Source organism: Taudactylus pleione, unplaced genomic scaffold, assembly GCF_031769625.1.
Source record: "Taudactylus pleione unplaced genomic scaffold, aTauple2 ptg000155l, whole genome shotgun sequence".
NCBI lineage: Eukaryota > Metazoa > Chordata > Amphibia > Anura > Myobatrachidae > Taudactylus > Taudactylus pleione.
In genome coordinates, this window is record NW_028284557.1 from 1,948,577 (window position 1) to 1,968,593 (window position 20,017).

Consider the following 20,017-nt stretch of genomic DNA (forward strand, 5'->3'; position numbering starts at 1 on the left):
GAAAGAAAGGTAGGATAGCTTTGAGCAGCTCCAGAAAAGCACAAGTGAGACTATAATGTCAATACTGTGCAAAGATGAGCAGCATTGTCTTGTAATCAGGTCACACCACTATTGCAGTGCATGGCTAGGGTCCCTCACAGCTCAGATAGAGCAACACAACAAATCACAGAAGAGGCTAGCAAATCTTACCATGCTGGGGCCCACTGGCACAGAACTTCTTTTGAGACAGCTTTAAGATCCGTGAGTCGTCTTTCTGAAGAAGAAAATTATTTATGGGTGATATAAACAAAAAATATACATAACTCACACCCCTATGCTATTGTATACATGAGGCAAAGGATCACGATAAACATGCGAGTATCGTGTGACAAAAATGTATTGATGAATCACTAGGTTAAAGCCAGTTACCTGCTCTGACTCCACATATATTAAAGGAAAACCCATCTGCTTGGTCCATGTATTCATTACAGCAGCAATTGGCTTCCCACTGGCCTGCTCAAGACATTCCCATAGGTCCTCTGCAGAAAAGAGTACTGATTTTACAGCTGTGCAAGGGATGGCAGGGTGGAAGAGAAGAGTGCAGGTTGGAAAAACAATGAAGTCTGAAACAGCGTCAGCAGACAGCATGGAGTACCTGTTGCAGCATTCTTCTCCTGGAATTTAGTGAGGTATTGGTTCATGCCTTTACGAAAGTCCTGCAGGGAAAAAAAAAAAGAAAAAAACGAATTTGCTCTGTCTGCATCAAATTCATGAGAGGATGAAAACCTTTACCTAGTTCCTAACATAAGGTTTCCCAAAGCCTACACATTCAACATAATGCTTTTATTTTTTTTAAATGCGTGTGTGAAAATGATATACTACTTTATGGGAGCCAGCCTCAAATTTATATTAAATAAGGCCAGTCATCCCCTCTGTCATACTCTAATGAATTATACAGGTAATGAAAATAAAAAATCAGCTTATTAAAAACAAAGTTAAACATGAACAGATAAATGCAATTAAAATTTGCACAGAACATAGGAATGCACTTAAAAGAAAAAGGTTATTAGGGGAAAGAATCAAATGTAAATTGTAGTTTTGAATATATAAGGAGCTATGGGCCTGATGCTTATCAATTACTATTCCAGATAGTATAGATTATTTAGGGTAATTGTCTGCATCTGCACGTGTGCGCGGAAAAGCACAAGTCTTCACTCTAGATCCGGCGTAGAGAGGGCACTGTAGCGCACGCCCGTAAAGGGGGTGGGAGCACGAGAAAATGGACTTGTCTTTAATACGTGCCCCCTTTTCATTGCTCTTGGGAGCATGTCCGGCACTTAAGGATGTGGCGGAACCCCCACGCTTTCCCTTCTCTGTGAACAGATGCCGTGCGCATTCTTCACCAGCGGTGATTGCTGCACAGCCATTTTTCCCACCCGCGAAACACTGTGGCCCGCGGGTGGGGAGGGCACCTGATATGTTATTTTAGTGTGGCGCCGCCAAAAGGGCAGGGTGTGGCGAACCGCTAAAACAGCCTAGCAGGAACGCTACACATGTGCAGTTGCAGACTTCTGTAATTCTGGCACTAATGAACAACTGCACCTGGAGAGGCGGACAGGTGAGGAAAGAAGCATTCTAACTGAGGCCAGTTTGCACAATTGCAAACACATGCATACTGGTACACAGACACATATACGCCTGAGAAAGGCACATTATTTCGGGTGATCAGATACAAATACTGGATGATGGTGAGGATGATTTGTCACCAGCACTAGCAAACCTCAGATGAACAGTTTATGAAGACACTGCTAATGCAGAAAGCCGCTTTCTTCATTGCACAGACACATTATGCTTTTGCTGTATTTTACAAAAAGTTTAAAAAAATTGTTATACAGCAAAAACAGCTGTCCATCTCATGTACAAGAGATTTCCAAAGTTTTATTGATTCCTAATAGCCAACGCATATTTGTCAAGCAAAAACAAATGGTTAACAAACATGGGCATAATTGTCTGCAACGTAAGCTGGACATAAATCAGGAACATAGGCTACTGGTGCCCGCCTGCAACTTGTGATGCGCATGGCTCTGTATATGGGTGTTAACATGCTATTTTTACATGTGGCTTTTAGTAGCATAAATTTATTTCAATTTAAGATCAAATCTGAATTAGGCCTATGTGTATATTTCTATGCCATTAAATATGATGCAGAGATGTTAATACCCACCTCATCACCTATGTAATCATGCAGCATACGGATTACAGATGCTCCTTTGCTGTAGGATATTGCATCAAATATTTCATCTACTTCCGAGGGATGCCCCACATCGACCTGCGGACAAAGTACTAAAGCATTAAAAAAAACAAAAAAGTAGAAATGACTTCCACAACACATTAAAAGGACCACTTACTAACTCATGGCTCCATTCATCGAGTGCTATTTTTACTGGTAATTACCGTTGACGTCCGACCACGGAGTTCAATGGTTTATTTAACTTTAACATTGGCCAGGCTGTCAGCGAGTGATCATGTTAAACCGGTTTAGAAACTGCTTCAGCGCTGATGAACGAAGTAGGAGTGGTCAGAAGGAAGGAGGAGTGGCTGTTCTGAAGGAGGACAGTGTGTACTGTGTACCCAGCTTTCCCTCATAACAAAGTGTTCTTGCACTATGCACCTTACACACATGCACATTGTACATTGTAAGTATACAAGTATTCGCTTATTTGCCCTCTCTGCTGAAACATAATGTATAATGTATTCGCACAACCCGACATTTCTTTGCCTGACAGTTACATTAGTCCAGAGGTTCTCAAACTCCGTCCTCAGGACCCCACATAGTTCACATTTCCAGGTCACCCAGCAGCTGCACAGGTGTGTTCATTACTCACTGACACATTGTAAAAGTTCCACTGGTGGAGCTTATTATTTCACTTCGATTCTATAAAGAGACCTGAAAAACAGTTGTTTGGGGGTCCTGAGGACAGAGTTTGAGAACCTGTGTAGTCAAAGTGCTGTAATTCTACAGACCTGTATAACATCTACAAATACATAAACATATATATACACACACACACACATATATATATATATATATATACATATATATTTATATACATACACACACATATATATACACCAATTAATATTAGTGAGCAAACTATAAACAATTTCTAGCAAAACTATATTTTAGAAAAGGAACACAAGAATCCTCATATTATAGCATTTCAGCATGGACAAAACCAGCTGTCCGTTTCCAGCTCAACAGTCGGTTGTCAGGAGCAGTATTGTCTCAAATTGCTCAATGAACAGTAATTTAGAGATACCGCTTGTTGTTAAATACAACATGCATCTATTTAAGATATACCACCGGTAACAAATAGTGCTAGCAGTGCAGCGAAAATTACAAAGCCGTACCTGCATAAATAGTAAAACTACAAATTACACAACACTCGTTGATAAATGGGGCCCTCAATCCCAATCTGCACTACAGACAATGGTCAGCGCAGAGAAACATTTGCCAGAACAAAAATCAAAACAGACAAACCAGTCAGATGTTAAGGTAGCAAAGGAGACAAAAACATGTATATATCTGGCACTAACATCCACTGCATGCAGGACTTAAAATGTGATAGCATTAGTTTTCACAATAGACAAATAGGAAGCACCAAAAATATGTAGAACGTATGAGGCCATAACAGCAATAATAAAGCAAATGATAAGACAAAGGCGGAAAGAAGCAATTTATATAAAACACACACAAAAAAAAAAAAAAATAGAAGAGATAGGCAATGAAATGTATTTAAATACCTCTATTGGGTGGCTATTTTCCAGTGCATCTAATTCTTGAGCGCGAGTGTAATCTGCAGAGACAAACTGTGTCCATATGTCATACTCTGGGAAGCAGTGATCCACACAGAGGTATTCAATCCAGGAAGCAAAGCCTTCATTCAGCCACAAGTGGGTCCACCATTCCTGCCAAGAACAGAAGTAAAATAATACCCTAAGTATCAGACTGAAGCATGAAGGGCCCACCAGGGAATGCAGTGGTAGGGGGAACAAGCTTAAGGGGTGTGGCCAGCCACCACATAGTGGCAACAACTAGAGAGGACGAGCAAATAACAAGGTCCCTTTGTAAAGTAGGGGACTGTCAGGACCACCCATATTTACCGGCAGGAGGGTTATCTTGGTGTAGTTTCCAAAGAAACAAACCAAGCACCCAAGATTCATTTATGATCCTGTTACCCTAAGTTTCTGACCCCTAGAAAGGGAGGGGGCCCTCAGGCAGAGCCCACTGAAGATATCCCTTGTATACCTGTGGACCAGTCAGACCCTGATCATATTAGCAAACTTCTCATGTTGTGTTAATTACCCTCAGTTCAATTTTACACCAACCCAAATGTCATCAATGTGCATTAAACCTCCTTTTTTTAAAGAAATCTTAAAGAAAGACTTGTAAATCTAATTCGGCAAACATTCAGTACCAGCAGGTGGCGCTATAATGAAATGTCTGCTCAGTGATTTAGTCTAATGGAAAGAGCATCATTCACATAAACCTTGGTATAATAAAAGGTACAACCAGGATGGCAGATGCTTTAGGTTTATCTATTAAGTCCCTCCCTTGCCTGTCAGGAAGCCATGGTTAGGAGTATAGAATAAGCATAGAACTCACACCTTGACTGAGAGAAGGTTAGCATAGAACTCACACCTTGATAAAGGCTCTATGGGAGCAGAAACGCGTCGGTGAGTTCATAGAAGGAGCAGATAACACCAGGTGACATTGTGTGGGGAGAGAGTATTTGGACACATAACCAGGGGGACCACAGAGAACGAATACCCGGGAGGCGACTGTCAGTACCCCACTTTTATGCCAACTTGAGTGTGTGCTATTCTACACCCCACACATTCTGGTACGCTGCTTTTTTGATGGAATGATTTTAATTTTAATTGTGTTGAATTTGAATAAACTATGCTTCACTATATTGTGAATATACCTTCTTTTTGAGAAAGAACATATATACACCCGTTTGAAGAAGTGATTTTATCCAAAGAGGTTGAGAAGTTTTATGATAATTTAAAAGTACTTTGGAATACTATTACGGATAAGGGCTTCTTGGAATTTCCTGTACCTTGGGAATCCCTGTACCCCAGAGGAGCGCAACTAACTGCAAGTCTTGTACTTTTGGTACTTTTTTTTATTCTGGTTTATAGGAGGGTGTTGGTGACCATCCTTGCTGTCAGTGTAGCACCATTTGGATTTGGAGCACAAGTTTTTATTATTTGTATATTATATGGGGTGTTTCTGCATGAATGCCTAAGACAGCGTTGTATTTAGTTTATTTAAGCAACCTTTAAACATTTACTGGCAACAGTTGCTGGCATCATCTGAGAAGTTTCAATGCAATGCATGATGCAGCCAGACAAGGTATGGTAGTGGCATCTATTACAGCCACACCAGATTTTCTATGAGAGTTAGCCTTCATATGGCAGTAGCAACTGGTGACCCCATGCAGCCAACAATATCGTGGGCAGCATGAAGACACAGACCACACAGAAGGCGCATCTGAATGTGAACTCCTCCTCCAACACCTGCTGGAATAGAGAAGGGGATAGAAGCCAGGGTCAGCTCATTAACAAGGCCTGCACACTGGCAGTTAGTGCAGTGCCTTCGTACCGAGTGTACCAGCTGGGTGTTACAGTCATGGTAACCTCTCACTAGACACAAACTGGTTTTGTAGAGGGCACTCCTCAGAGACCATAGGCATGTCTGTGCTGGGCCTTAGGGGAATGTGCTTATCGCCTCACGGCCAGCAACACCTCCTTTAATGAGAATAGTTCTGATTAGTGGTTAGTGCTTCTGCACACTCTGAAAAATCCTCAGGGAATGATCCCATTCATCTAAGTATGCTATACCAAAAGTCCTGTAACAACACAGCATTTACCAGTTTGGCACTCGGGCTTGAGGACTGGGAAGCACACACATACTTTAAAAGGACTATAGAGTCTCTACCTTTCTCAGCTAATTGTATTAAAGGATCATCAAGAGATAACAATAATACTTTGAAATAAAGCTGACGGAGGGCAGTAAGTTAATTATAGTACACATCATCAGTTGAGAACTTTGTAACCGCTTCATTTTTTAGATGAGGATATCCTGACCTTGGTTTTTTATAATGTTAGGAGGTAGAGGATAAAGATGGGGAGGGAAAAAGTCCTGATCAAAAAGATAACATTTCAGTAATATAGGGGTCATTAATGTAGGTATACCAGTGAGAATGTCTATAGCGGAATCTTCAGTTACAGTGAGTTGTACAGGGTTTTCAAACCTGGCAGAACAGCTTTACAGAGTTCTTGATTACACTTCATAAATTCTATCCGGAACACATACCAGAGTCTATTCATAATCACCTGTAAGGAGTGAGCGCTGTTGGCCTCTATTGTGCTGCTAGCTGGAAAGGGGACCACAGAGTCAATGGGTTGTCTAGTATATTTTTGACGACATATGGCTGACTAAATTGGAACAGCTACTAGGAAGTAATTCTCAAACAGAGGTCCAGCTATTTGAATAATTGGTGGCAAAGAGAGACAGCTCTCATGCAACTTCTTGCAGAACCATCTAAGACAATCAAGTACAGTTTATGCAACTTAGGCCCGTACTCAATTTGGAGCGAAAAGTCGTTTGTGTGTTTTTGGCGAAAAGTTTTAGCCGATGACGTAATTTCGCCAGGCAGAAAAGTATCGCCGTATTCAATTTGAAAGACTTTCCACCTAGGTGGAAAGTCAATGCAATGTAATAGGCGAAAAAGTTTCGCCTATGAATAGCAGGCGGAAAAAAGTGCAGAATTGGGGTGCAATGTTGCGGGAACACCCGTGCAGCCTTCAGACAGTCCCCGAAAAGGTAAACTGTCAAAAAAAAAAAACAACAATTAAGGACACCCCAAAATAATCACTTTGAATTTGGGAAACACACACACACACACACACACACACACACACAAACACACAAACCTGAGCGCCAACCAGTCAGAGACTCAAAAACTCAAATATAGGTGCAGCAGCAAATATGGAGGTAATTGCCAACCTCACTAAATGGAAATATAGGAAAAAAGTTTACTGCGCTCCAATATTATTGTAGGGGCACAAGGAGAACACAAATCACGTGAGTATTAAAAATTTAATTTTATAAACTAAAAAACACAGTAGCAATGTAATTAAGCATAAATGAATGGATATAAGAATACACTTCACTGCTTAATTGTTATACATAAGAATAAACCAAGGAGAGAGAAAAAACAATTCTATAAAATATAAATTCACAGGAAGGGGACAACAGAAGGAGTTGATCAGGCTCCAGTGTTGTGTCCCCAATAGCACCTGTGAAAAATCGATTCCACTTAAAACCAATTGATAAACTGGAGAGTCAATGCTAAAAACCAGGTTGTAGCATTAGGAAACCTGATATAGATATTAACTCTCCCTATATGTGAGTGGACCTCGGTGCTATTGGCCCCTCACTAATAAGCCAGGAGATGTGTCCAAGTCACGTATAGTGTAATCAGCTGTATATAAAACTGATGTTACAGTCTGATATTCTGTAATGAGGTACAAAAATGCTGATCCTTTGTGGTGTATTGTATAGCACAAAATATAGTATTGTACAAAAACAATATCAAAGCCGGTAGTGTACCTGTAGAAATGAAACAGCACAGTCTCTGATCATCAGAAAAAATGAACCTTGAGCGGCTCAGCGTGGTCGGCTAACAGCTGACATCCAGCAACAGTGTATCAGAGTAGTAATCTTCTCTAGTCAGTGTTGTTCACCGTCTGGAGAGCAGATATGACGGAAATGCTGATCAACAATTGGGCTGGTGTCTCCTCTTGTTGGAAAGGGCTGTTGACAGAGACCCCAGCTGACGATGGCTTTATGTGGACTCCCGTCTCAATGGAGCCAGCAGTAGGAGAAATTGACAGCGTGATTGTTATCTAGCAGTATACGCTATTGCCTTCCGTCTCCTGTGTCAGAGCAGATAGGGGAAGCCGCTGGTAGAGATGTCGGCTGGCAGCAAGGAAATAACCTCCCGTCCGTTGGAGCCAGCAAGGACACTGACAGCGTAGCCGCCGGCCGGCGGCGAAGATATTAGCTTCCGTATGTCAGGACCAGTAATGTGATCTGTTAGCGGTGTAAATTCAGTGGCTGCATAGGGCTTGTGATGATAAGCAGCAAAAAGGTCTTCATATAGGGAGAGACTCCAGTAACTTGGTGTAGAGAGCAGCAACGCGTTTCGGATACTCCTGTATCCTTTTTCAAGCTGAAATGCTCTCCTGTGTTCAGTCAAACATATATATAGTATCCAGGTGAAGATCATTGGATAATAGGGTAATTGATTTTAACCCTTAACAGTTTGTTCCAACAAAGATATATATTATATTGGATTTTGAATATAAACAAGGAAAAAAGGAAATGTCTTTAGCACTGTAGCACAAATACATTCCCTAATGCTACATAACTCACATCCATATTAATAACGATTGAATAAATAAATATTACCAATATTGAATTTGGGGGCAAAGTTAAAAACTAGCGAACTTGATTCTGGGGGGGTCCCCAAGTATGCCCCAGGTGTTTTTTTTCATTGCAGCAGGTGGATTTTTCATGATTTTTTAAACTTAACTTTAGCAACTTTAAAATATGCAGACCCCCATTTTCAAGTACCCCAAATTTGCTGGGATAAAAGTTATTTTCTGCAAAAAAAACCACCAGAATACTATTCTGCACCACTTATACAAAAACGCTATTTAGCAGCTATTGAGCCCGTTTAAAAACACCAAATACCTTCAGCAAGAATGCCAAATCTGGGGGGTGGGGGGGGGGTTGCTGGGGGGTAGCATAGGGAACCACCATGTCAGAGCATCTTTTGGGGGGTCAGGCTGATTTCTCCAAATCTGACAGGACTTTCCGCTTGTTTAAGTTTCGCTGGGTCCTGTTTTCGCCTACTTTCAAATTCAATACGGCAATACGCGGGCACGTACTTTTCCGCCTGCAAAACACGTGTTGTAGGCGAAAAGTCCGGGCGGCGAAAAAGTATCGCAGCTCAGCTGAAATTGAATACGGGTCTTAGTGGGAGCATAAAACCATCTATAGAAGCTGTGTTTTATTTTTACTCATATAGAACTCATGGCGGTAATTCGGCCAACTTCTCATTATCAAATATATCTGCCAAATCCATCTGTAATTTTAGTTTGTGGGAAGACTTAGGGCTGTATTCAATTAGCGGTGATATCACATCGGCGATAATTTATCGCCGATTTTTCATGTGAAAATGGAGAAAACTTTTCTCCATCTTAAAAAAGGGGGGAAATGCAGAATCAGTATTTTTGGGTTAAAATGTGGGGATGTCTTAAAGAACCCTTTGGACAGCCCCCCTAATGATATTTTAGCTAAAAAAAAAAAATTAAAAAAAATTGTAAAATTGCCTACTTTGGCGAAAAACGACCGCTGAAATTTCAGTCAAACTTATTTTTTTTCATTCGGGGACCTGTCCAAAGGTTTCTTTAAGAAATCCCCACATTTTTATCCAAAAATAGGGATTTTGCACAATTTTTTCACCTGCCCTAGGCTGGAGAAAAGTTTACTCCAGTTTTTAGGCGAAACAGACGTTTTTTTCGCCGTCATTGGCGAAATCATCGGCAAATCAGCCGATCGCAGCTGATATATCGGCCAATCAGACGGTGGAAACGACCGATTTCGCCTCTAATTGAATACCGCCCTTAGTTGAAGAACAAGATACAAGAGCTAGAACAACAGGAGCTAATTCTATGTCCAATGTTGAGATAAGATTCAAAGAGGAGGCGAGGCAGAGAACTACTGCATAGAATGTTCCTTGCTGTATGCCATGAGACACTAAGAGGTATATTTACTTAAGTGCGGGTTGTTAAAAGTGGAGATTTTGCCCATAGCAACCAATCAGATTCTACTGAACATTTATCTAGCACCTTAACATTCGTACCGATTACTATATTTTGATTACCCCAGAGAGGGATTAAAGATGATGGATCTGGGGATATTGAACAATGTTTGAGGGAGTAGTCCCAAACAAAAAGAGACTGAGGTACCAGGGTGATGTTTGGCAGAGACTGATCAATGATGCCCCTCCAATCTGGAACCTTTATACTATTTCATTCTGGAGTGGACGATAACTTATAAGCAACATGGGAGCTCCATTGTATTCATTGTGTATGTTGTGCTGATAATTCAGATCATGCAAACATTGTAAAGTTGGTTTATGTTATACAGTTTGCAGAAATGTACAATTAGGAGTTGCGGTATAGCACAGAAATACCAAAGGCAAGTGTACCTGAGAAGCCCATTGTTGATCAAATATGAAATAAAAATGCCCAAGATATCTGATCAAACACTCTCCATTGTCAAGGGCCATGAAGGTAGTGGGGTGTTCTTGGTCCAAAAACCAGACACCCAACGTCTGCTAACAATTATGCAGATGGCGCCTTTAAAGTCTGTCATGAGAGAGTATGAAACAGAAAAAGTTTATGGTGTCCACTTACAGTGGTTGCAAAAAGTCCTGCATCACTTCAGGAACAGGGTCTTATTTCTGTTTTAGTGCAATTTTGCCAACATTGTTCTTGTGTTACTACAAAATGGTTATATACCAGTTTGTTCAAATTTTATTCTCTTTTTCAAATGTGTCACTTAATGAGCCGATAAATCATTATACATCAAGAACTACACTGAGAGGCACACACTGTCACAGCCATTTAAGCATGTTCAAGTGTTCAGTAGCTAACCAATCAGATGCTGCCGTTTGTTGACGAATTAGCATTCAGCATCTTATATATAAAAGTCATTGGTCTGTCTGTCTGGTTATGCATTCAGACACCATGCACCGATTAGAATGAAACTAACGTGAGGTGGTCCAGTTGTATCCTGGACAGGTTTTAGGGGGTTAGGGTCCCTCTCGGACCTCCTGTTTGTGTACGCTGGACAGAGCTTTGATTCAGGGAGCCTGTTATGAGCCTTCCACTGGATGGATTTGGAAGAAAACGTAGCACAGTAGTAACATTGGATCCTATAAGGCATACTAGGGGGTTGAGGTCATGGTTGGACCTCCTGTTGGTGTAAGCTTGGCAGAACTTTGATCCGGGGATGCCAACCGGGGCAACGCCGGGTACTTTAGCTAGTTTCATATAAATAGCTTGCGTGTGCTGTTCTTCAGCATTTGGAAGCAACTTCGTCACGTAAAGGCACACATCCACTAGACGATCTGCTCCCTGTCCAATCTCTCATCGATTTTCCCTTGATTTTTCCCTTCAAATTTGATCTTTTAGCCTGAACGATTTTCAAACGATAACGATGAATTGCACGGAAAAACAGAACGACACTCGATGCTGTAAACGACTAATGGGGCAATGGTCTGCCAGATCTGGTACCTGACTTCCTCTAAATGGATGTCAAAATGGGCCAGTCTAGAGAGGTTTCACAGGGGTCAGTAGATATCCAAGGAAGGTAGAAAATGTTGGTTTGCCGTAAGCGTTGCTGTTAAAAATAAAACCTTCACATTTGGATATAATCCACTGCCAGATCTTTAGTTATATCAGCAAAAACTTGAAAACATTTTTTCAGATGGAGCGAATTAAAACATTTTTCCCACAAAGAAACTAGGGTGGGTCCCTTTTTTGATGTTTGGTATAGTTACACATTTATCCTTTCCCCTTCCCGTCGGTACACACCTCACAACACCATCCAGTATACACTTGGACTCCTTGACAATAAACCCCCCATTGTGGTTACTTCCACTTAACTCTAAATATCCCATGGGAGTGTACTTGAGCTCTATTGTATTGAGAGAGCTGATGCTGTTCTTTCAATCTCTCTCCAAATTCTTAGTTAATATTTTGCAGACATGTGTAGATTGCCAACTCCACAATGGTGTTAATCTTTTTATTGCTACATTGGCTTACCTGTGCTATAACCTACAGTTACTGTATTTATGGGATTTATGCCACACTTATGCTGTCTTTTGCTCCAATTACACATCAACAAGTTCTCAGCTACAGTCTTAAAAAGGTAACAGACAATATATAGTATACAAATATAATCAACAATAATAATTCAATCAAAGATAGTTGCCCACATAAAATTAAAACCTCAGTGTCTCCGATAAAATCTTAACAGTATTAAAGAACGGTACAAAAGAAATAATCTAAGCAGATTAACCAAATATCAGAAAAACAGGAGATATGGTAAGAACTTACCTTTGTTATCTCTGTTTCTACGAAGTCCATAGGGTCCAGTCCACAGGGTTGACCTTGGGGTATAGCTGGATCTGGATCCACGGGCACCACGCAGTTAAAGCTTTGCTGCTCCCAGGATGCACTTGGGTCCGTCCTCCTCTATACCCCGCCCCCGAGCCACAGCACCTCAGTTGGTAAGCAGCTAAGGCCGGAGGAGGAGACTAAACAGAGAGAAGGAAGACTGGAACATACAAGAAACCATACTCTCAGAAATGGGAGACGGAAAACCGGTGACCAGCCACACAGCCCATATGAAGCCAGGTGCGTCAGGGAGGGCGCCCTGTGGACCCTATGGACTTCGTAGAAACAGAGATAACAAAGTTAAGTTCTTACCATATCTCCTGTTTTCTACTTCAGGGTCCATAGGGTTGACTTTGGGGATGTCCCAAAGCAGTTCAACTAAGGGCGGGGACGCTCCTGTGCTGATAGGAGTACCCGGGGCCCGAAGGATGCATCCTGAGAGGCGAAGGTGTCAAACGCATAGAACCTCAAAAACGTTTGAATGGAAGACCAAGTGGCCGCCTTACACAGCTGAACAGCGAAGGCGCCACGTCTAGCAGCCCAAGAGGGACCCACAGAACGAGTGGAATGAGCCTTAACAGAGGCTGGCACAGGTAAACCCTCCTGTGCATAAGCCTCACAAATAACTGAACGAAGCCAATGGGCTAACGTTTGCTTGTTGGCAGGCCAACCCCTCTTGTGAAAACCGAAGAGGACAAACAACGAATCCGACTTCCTAACCGAAGCAGTCCGGTCCACATAGATTCTAAGTGCCCGGACTACATCCAAGGAAGCCTCACCAGCTGAAAGATCAGGTGCCTGAAAAGCTGGCACGACAAGCTCCTGATTAATGTGGAACTTGGAGACCACTTTGGGCAAAAATTCAGGACGAGTGCGGAGCACCGCTCTGTCCTGATGAAAAATCAGAAAAGGGGGGCGACAGGAAAGCGCCCCCAACTCTGACACCCTCCTGGCAGAAGCAATTGCTAGGAGAAAAACGGTCTTGAACGTCAGCCACTTGAGGTCCACCACCTCAAGAGGCTCAAAAGGAGGACCCTGCAAGACCCGTAGCACCACCGCCAAGTCCCAAGGAGCCACGAAGGGAGGCTGTATCCTGAGAACACCCTGGAAAAAGGTGTGAACATCCGGTAGTGTAGCAATCCGTCGCTGAAACCACACGGACAAAGCAGACACATGAACCTTCAGAGAGGCCAGGCGTAAGCAGAGGTCCAAACCTGATTGAAGGAACTCCAAGATTCTGGAAACCCGTAACACCTGAGGATCATAGTTTCTGGATTCACACCACTGAAAGTAAGTGAGCCACACCCTGTGGTAAATCCGTGCTGAGGCAGGCTTGCGTGCCCTAAGCATGGTACCAATGACCGAACTGGAGAAACCCCTAGACCTCAAGACGGCTGTCTCCAGAGCCACGCCGTCAAAGACAGCCGACCCAGATCCGGGTAAAGGCAGGGCCCTTGAGACAACAGGTCCCGACGCTGAGGAAGAAGGTACGGAGCGTCGATGGAGAGACACCTCAGATCGGAGTACCAAGGACGTCTGGGCCACGCCGGAGCAACCAGCACGAGCGTGCCGCCGTCCTGCTTGAATTTCCGCAGAACCCGAGGAAGTAAGGATATCGGAGGAAACAGATACGCCAGGTGAAACGTCCATTTCACCGACAGCGCGTCTACCAGACTGGCGCCTGCGTCTCTTGTCCTTGACCCGTAAACGGGCAGCTTGTGATTGTGACGGGAGGCCATCAAGTCCAGCTCCGGCAGCCCCCACCTGTCCACGAGTAGCTGAAACACCTCTGGGTGAAGCGACCATTCCCCGGGATGCACGTCGTGACGGCTGAGGAAGTCCGCCTCCCAATTGAGGACTCCGGGAATGAAGACTGCCGAGATCGCTGGAATGTGACACTCCGCCCAAGCAAGGATGCGAGACACCTCCGACATCGCTGCCCGACTGCGAGTTCCTCCTTGGTGGTTGATATACGCCCCCATGGTGGCGTTGTCGGACTGCACTTGAACCGCCCTTCCGTGAAGAGCGGGACCGGACGACTGCAGGGCCCGATAAACTGCCCGCAGTTCCAGAATGTTGATGGGAAGAAGAGCTTCTTCCGCAGACCAACGACCCTGAAGTGACAACGAGCCGGTCACTGCCCCCCAACCCCGAAGACTGGCATCCGTCGTGAGCAGGACCCAGTCCGGGATCCAAAAGGGGCGCCCCTCGACCAGATGAGCTGTCTGAAGCCACCAAGCCAAAGACTGCCGAACCTCCAGGGACAACACCAGCAACTGAGAGCGGATCCGGTGAGGTAACCCGCTCCATTCCGATAGAATCAGCCCCTGCAGGGGCCGGGAATGGAACTGGGCAAATTCCACCATGTCGAATGTTGACACCATGGAGCCCAGAACCCTCATAGCCGAATGGACCGACAGGCGGCAACTACTCAGGCAACTGTGTATCCTCAGCTGCAGGGAGGAGACCTTCTCCGGGGTCAGGAAGATCCTTTGCTGACGAGAATCCAGCAGGGCTCCCAAATGAACCATCCGCTGAGATGGAATCAGGGAGGACTTTTTCCAATTTATCAGCCACCCGTGCGCTTGCAGGCAAGCGACCGTCAAGTGGAGATGTTGAAGCAGTACCTCCAGGGAGCTCGCCAGCAACAGGAGGTCGTCCAGATACGGTAGTAGCGGTACAATTGGGTTCCGAAGATGTGCGGCCATGACCGCCATAATTTTCGTGAACACTCTCGGTGCCGTGGAGAGACCAAAGGGTAGCGCCCGGAACTGGTAATGGTGTTGAAGGATAGCGAACCTCAGATACCGCTGGTGCGAAGGTGCTATCAGAACATGGAGGTAGGCATCCTGGATATCCAGGGACACCATGTAATCCCCCGGTTCCATCGCCAGAATGATGGAACGTAACGTTTCCATCCTGAACTTGGGAACTCTGAGGAATTTGTTCAGAGACTTCAAGTTGAGGATAGGGCGATGAGAACCATTGGGTTTCCGCACCAGAAACAGAAGAATAGTACCCCGTCCCTCGTTGTAATTGAGGAACGGGAACAATGACCCCTGCTGTCAGCAAGGACTCTATAGCTTCCTGAATCTGTAAAGACTTGGTCGTATCCTGAGAAGGACTCGTGCAGAAAAACTGGTGGGGCGGTCTGTGCCGAAAAGCCAGGGCGTACCCCTGGGAGACCACTTCTCGAACCCAGGCATCCGTGGTGGTATTGTGCCAGCACTGGGCAAATAGAAGAAGTCGGCCTCCCACTCTGGGGTCCCCCAGAGGGAGGCCCGTCCCATCAGGCAGAAGGTTTATCTTCCTGCTTGGAAGAAGGGAGCCTGGCACTCCAGGCCTGCTTCTTGGGCTTAGAAGCGGCCTTGGTCGTCGACTGCCTCGGGAAGGACTGACCTTTGGCCTTGCCCTGAACCCGAAAGGACCGAAAAGCAGAGCTCCGTACCTTGGTAGGAGCAGAAGCCGAAGGGAGGAAGGCTGATTTAGACTTAGCCAGAGTGTCCACAATTTTGTCCAAGTCTGGACCAAAAAGCAACTCCCCATTAAAAGGTAAGGCCTCCAGCCCCTTTTTGGAGTCAGCGTCAGCTCTCCAAGACCTCAGCCACAAGGACCGACGCGCCGACACAGCTGCAGCCGACACCCGAGAGGTTAGCAGGCTTGCATCTAATGATGCTTCCCCAATGTAGGAAGCCGCATCCCTCATTTGACCTATCAACGCTCTCTGGATCTCCGGAGCATCTTCCGGAAAGGTATCCTCCAAAGCATTGGCCCAGCTCTCGATGGCCTTAGCCACCCAAGAGATGGCCATGGACGGACGGGCAACCGCCCCCGAGAGAGAGTAGATAGACTTCAAACAAGTCTCCACCTTCCTGTCCGTGGGATCTTTCAGGGAGGAGATCGACGGCAAAGGCAGCGTAGCGCTTTTAATTAAGCGGGTAACGTGGGAATCCACCGCTGGAGGAGTTTCCCACTTCCTGCAATGAGCCTCCGGAAACGGATAGTTCGAAGCCAACCGCAGAACCTCTTACTGGGCAATTGCCAGGCCCCTGCCATATGATCCGTCAATTGATCGGACAGGGGAAAAACCGTCGAAGCTACCTTGGCCTTTTTAAAATTTGGGTATTTTGACCTCGGGGCGGGCACATCCTCCTCAATGTGAAGGATGGCCCGCACCGCCCTAACCAATGCCGGCACATTAATGGAAGACTTAGCCTCCACCTCCTGGGCCCCGGCATCCGAGTCAGAGACGTCATGGATCTCCCAGTCATCCGAAGACACGTGCGTGTCCGTGAACTGAGCCGCCAGTGAAGCCGGAACGGAACGCTTGGACGCCCGTGGGGGCAAATCACTGTGCAACATATTTTGAAAAGCCGATGACGAAGCCGCCAGACTCTGAACAGAGCTGGAGATGACGTCCACCCAAGGCGGGGGTACTGCCTGAGGATACCCCTGAAAAGGTACCATCGACTGCTGCGGCACCGTGGGGGATTGCACGTATACCGGCAAACCCGCATAAGGACCCACAGTCTGAGACCCGGGAGGAGACTGCACCAGACGAGTCACACCCGGGGAACGGGGGATGGTAGGCTGGGGCAACGCCCTAGAAGGGGCCGCAGTCGGGACCGCAAGTCGGTCCGCGATTGACGCCAGCACTTGCGTAAACATCGCCCACAGAGGAGCCTGCGCCACCGGGGGTTTAGAGGGTCCAGGTACCAACTGGCACCGCCCGCACAGACCGTCATGAGACAAATCTGCCCCGTCAACCCCTGTCGAACAGCGTCGGCAGGAAAAGAACACAGGAGCCTCGGAGCGCTCATTCCCCTCATCAGACATGACACAAACTTTTTTGCAATAAAAGTGTCTCACCGAAACGAGGTAAGGCGTATAACACCCACGCACTCCCAAGTATGCAACCCAAACAGCCCACAATATGGTACTGAGGAGCACACCGCAGTATGTGACGGACCTCACAAATACGTAGATTTATATAAGTGAGGTTACACAGAAAGAACACCCCTCCCCCACGCACCTGCGGGCCATAGGAGAAGGAAAGGGATAGGTAAAAAGTTGACAGTAAGTAGAAAAAAAAAAAAGCACAGACAGCAGCACTAGCAAAAGTCACATACCATGCAGAGAAGTATTACTCACTGCACCTTCCGCTACAATCAACCTCCCAGATTCAGTGTCTGGGAGGGCTATAGCGCTGCGAACACCGTCCTGATCAGGGGAGAGGTACGCAGGGGGACTGGTCCACTGTAAGCCTGTCTGGGAGCTCTGCGATGCTGCCTGAAGATGGCCGCCGGAGAGCACTGAGGAGGAGTGGCCAGGAGATAACAGCCCAGCGACGCCAGCACACATGAGAGAAGGCGCGCTGGGCTGAGGGGAGGAGCACTGAAGCAGGGAAGGCTGCCTCCCCTGCTAGTATGAAACCCCCAGGGAAGCCGGTTCCCCGCCGGTCTTACACCCTGGAGGTCAGCAGACACGCGGGGTATTCCACATCGTGGGGGAGCCCGCCGCCGCCGCTACTAGCGCCGCCGGTCTGTCCCCAGAGACCGGCGGCTACAAGACTGCATTATCCCCGCGCGCAGCGCTGCACGCGGCTTACCTGGCCCCTTCAGTCCGGCAGCAGTCCTTGGGAGGTCCCGTAGCCACGCTAGTACTGACTCCGGGGTCCCGCTGCGATCCCCGGATCAGTACCGGCGTCGCAGCGCCAGCGTGGACGTCCAGATGGACAGTCTGATGCTGCCGCTCTGAAGATAGTAAAAATAAAATAATAAAATCTTCTTTTCAAAAAAATAATTAAAGCTTAGGGGCTGCTTATGCAGCCCCACTGCGCAGGGTGACCCGACTCCGGCCGGGCACCAACTAAAACTGAGGTGCTGTGGCTCGGGGGCGGGGTATAGAGGAGGACGGACCCAAGTGCATCCTGGGAGCAGCAAAGCTTTAACTGCGTGGTGCCCGTGGATCCAGATCCAGCTATATCCCAAGGTCAACCCTGTGGACCCCCTATGGACCCTGAAGTAGAAATAGAAAGCTCTGCAATAAGTGACTGTCCCACTATTCTACTATACCCTAGGTTCAGCCACAATTAATTGGGAATGAGATGGTGGAGGCTGGTTTTCAAAGGCAGCAATTTTACATACAGGATTTAAAATGCAAAACCCTTTACATTTAATATTATTTGCCATTTTAAATAACGCTGACATAACCGCCGAAAATTGCTTTGCGAATACAGCGCTACAATACTTCAAGTCAATGAGTGCTGTTAGGAATAAAGTAGTTCTCAAGGTCCATTTAAATCAGGATATCGTAAATCTGGCTTAGACAATGGAAGGCTGCTAAAAGAAGAGAGATAGGTTATCTGACCGTGTGTACGCTGCATTAAACCGTCAGATTTTAACAATAACTATCCTACCGTTAAAATCAGACAGCTTCTGCCCCTGCAAACGACCAAACGATGGTCGATGCGCGGGCACGAATGATCGTTATCGACCATCGTCCGTAATCAGTTCATGCGGGCCAACCTGGTCGATATCGACCAGGTTAGCCTGTATACTATAGGGACCCGCGATCGTTAATCACGGGTCGTTATAGGGTTAATGCATGTGTTGGATGCTCGACAGCGATCATCCAACACATGCAGGATGATCAGATAACAATGCGATTCATTCACAAAGTGAGTGACAGGTAGTCCGCGTTTGGGGAAGGTAACGTGGGGTAATTAATAAAATGCAGGTGTGTCTGACCGTTTAAACGCCGTTACATGGGCATGCATAAATTAGCCCATAGGATCTTCTACACAGCATGAGAGCTGCAGAGTCTGCGGCTGGTCAGACAAGCCGCAAGATTGCCAACTTGATGTGCCGCAATGTTAGCGATATTTACAAAAGTAAGCGACATCGCACACATACAAGAAGGTAGTGGTCAGTTTCCTTACGCTCAGGTAAGCTCTGTAACTATTTGCATATTTTCGCATCTGCGTACAGTGTGAAATCGCAGCTGCGATCGCATTAGCGTACATCTCTCAATCGGGCCCTTGGTCAGACAAATAGCTGGCTTCCAGAAAGGCAAGTTGCAGAGAGGTGGAGTGTTAAGCTGCCCATCCACTAGCAGACCATAGAAATGACAGCATGATTACGACATTGTAATCGTGCAGTCGTTTCTATGTCTGTGATGAGCCTACACTGAACGAGCAGTCGTTCAGTGCAGGCTCAATCAATCATCTGGCAACATGCTGTACCTGAAGTTATCGTCAGTTTGACCAGCATGTTTGAAAGATGATAGATGTCTAATTGACCAGCGGGCACACGCATCGCTGTTCGTTTTCGACACTTTTGCAAACTATTTGCAAACGATTGAACAATCGTTATCGGTCAATCGCTCAACTTAATCGTTTAGTGGATGTGCAGCATCAGACTTGGGGTAAATTTCCCAAATGGTAATTATCAAAGTCACCATGACTTCACCTGTTTTGGCCAATGGATTTAAAGGGGCAATAATACTAAATAAAAAAAAAAATGCCTTTTTTAAATCATATTACTGTCCCAGTAAAGAAATTTAAAGCGCTAAATTCCTAGCTTCATATACCCCAAAGCTTGCAGTCACAGAGAAAAAAATTCAACATTAAGTGTAAAAGTTGTTATATGCCATCACTGGAGAACCCAACAACTGTATCCCATGACATGCTGCTGACTCATACTAGTGCTGTCAT

The 20,017-nt window shown here is 45.6% G+C and overlaps 1 protein-coding gene across 1 annotated transcript in view; it reads right to left on the reverse strand.

Moving 5' to 3' along the window:
• Nucleotides 1-20,017, reverse strand: part of NPEPPS (aminopeptidase puromycin sensitive) — a 96,230-nt gene that overhangs the window by 29,026 nt on the left and 47,187 nt on the right. Inside the window, exons 10-14 of the mRNA XM_088474585.1 lie at nt 3,784-3,948; nt 2,204-2,308; nt 635-695; nt 409-518; nt 190-253 (exon numbers count right to left, since the gene is read on the reverse strand). Of these exons, the coding sequence (XP_088330711.1) occupies nt 190-253; nt 409-518; nt 635-695; nt 2,204-2,308; nt 3,784-3,948 (505 nt within the window). The remainder of the gene's footprint in view (nt 1-189; nt 254-408; nt 519-634; nt 696-2,203; nt 2,309-3,783; nt 3,949-20,017) is intronic.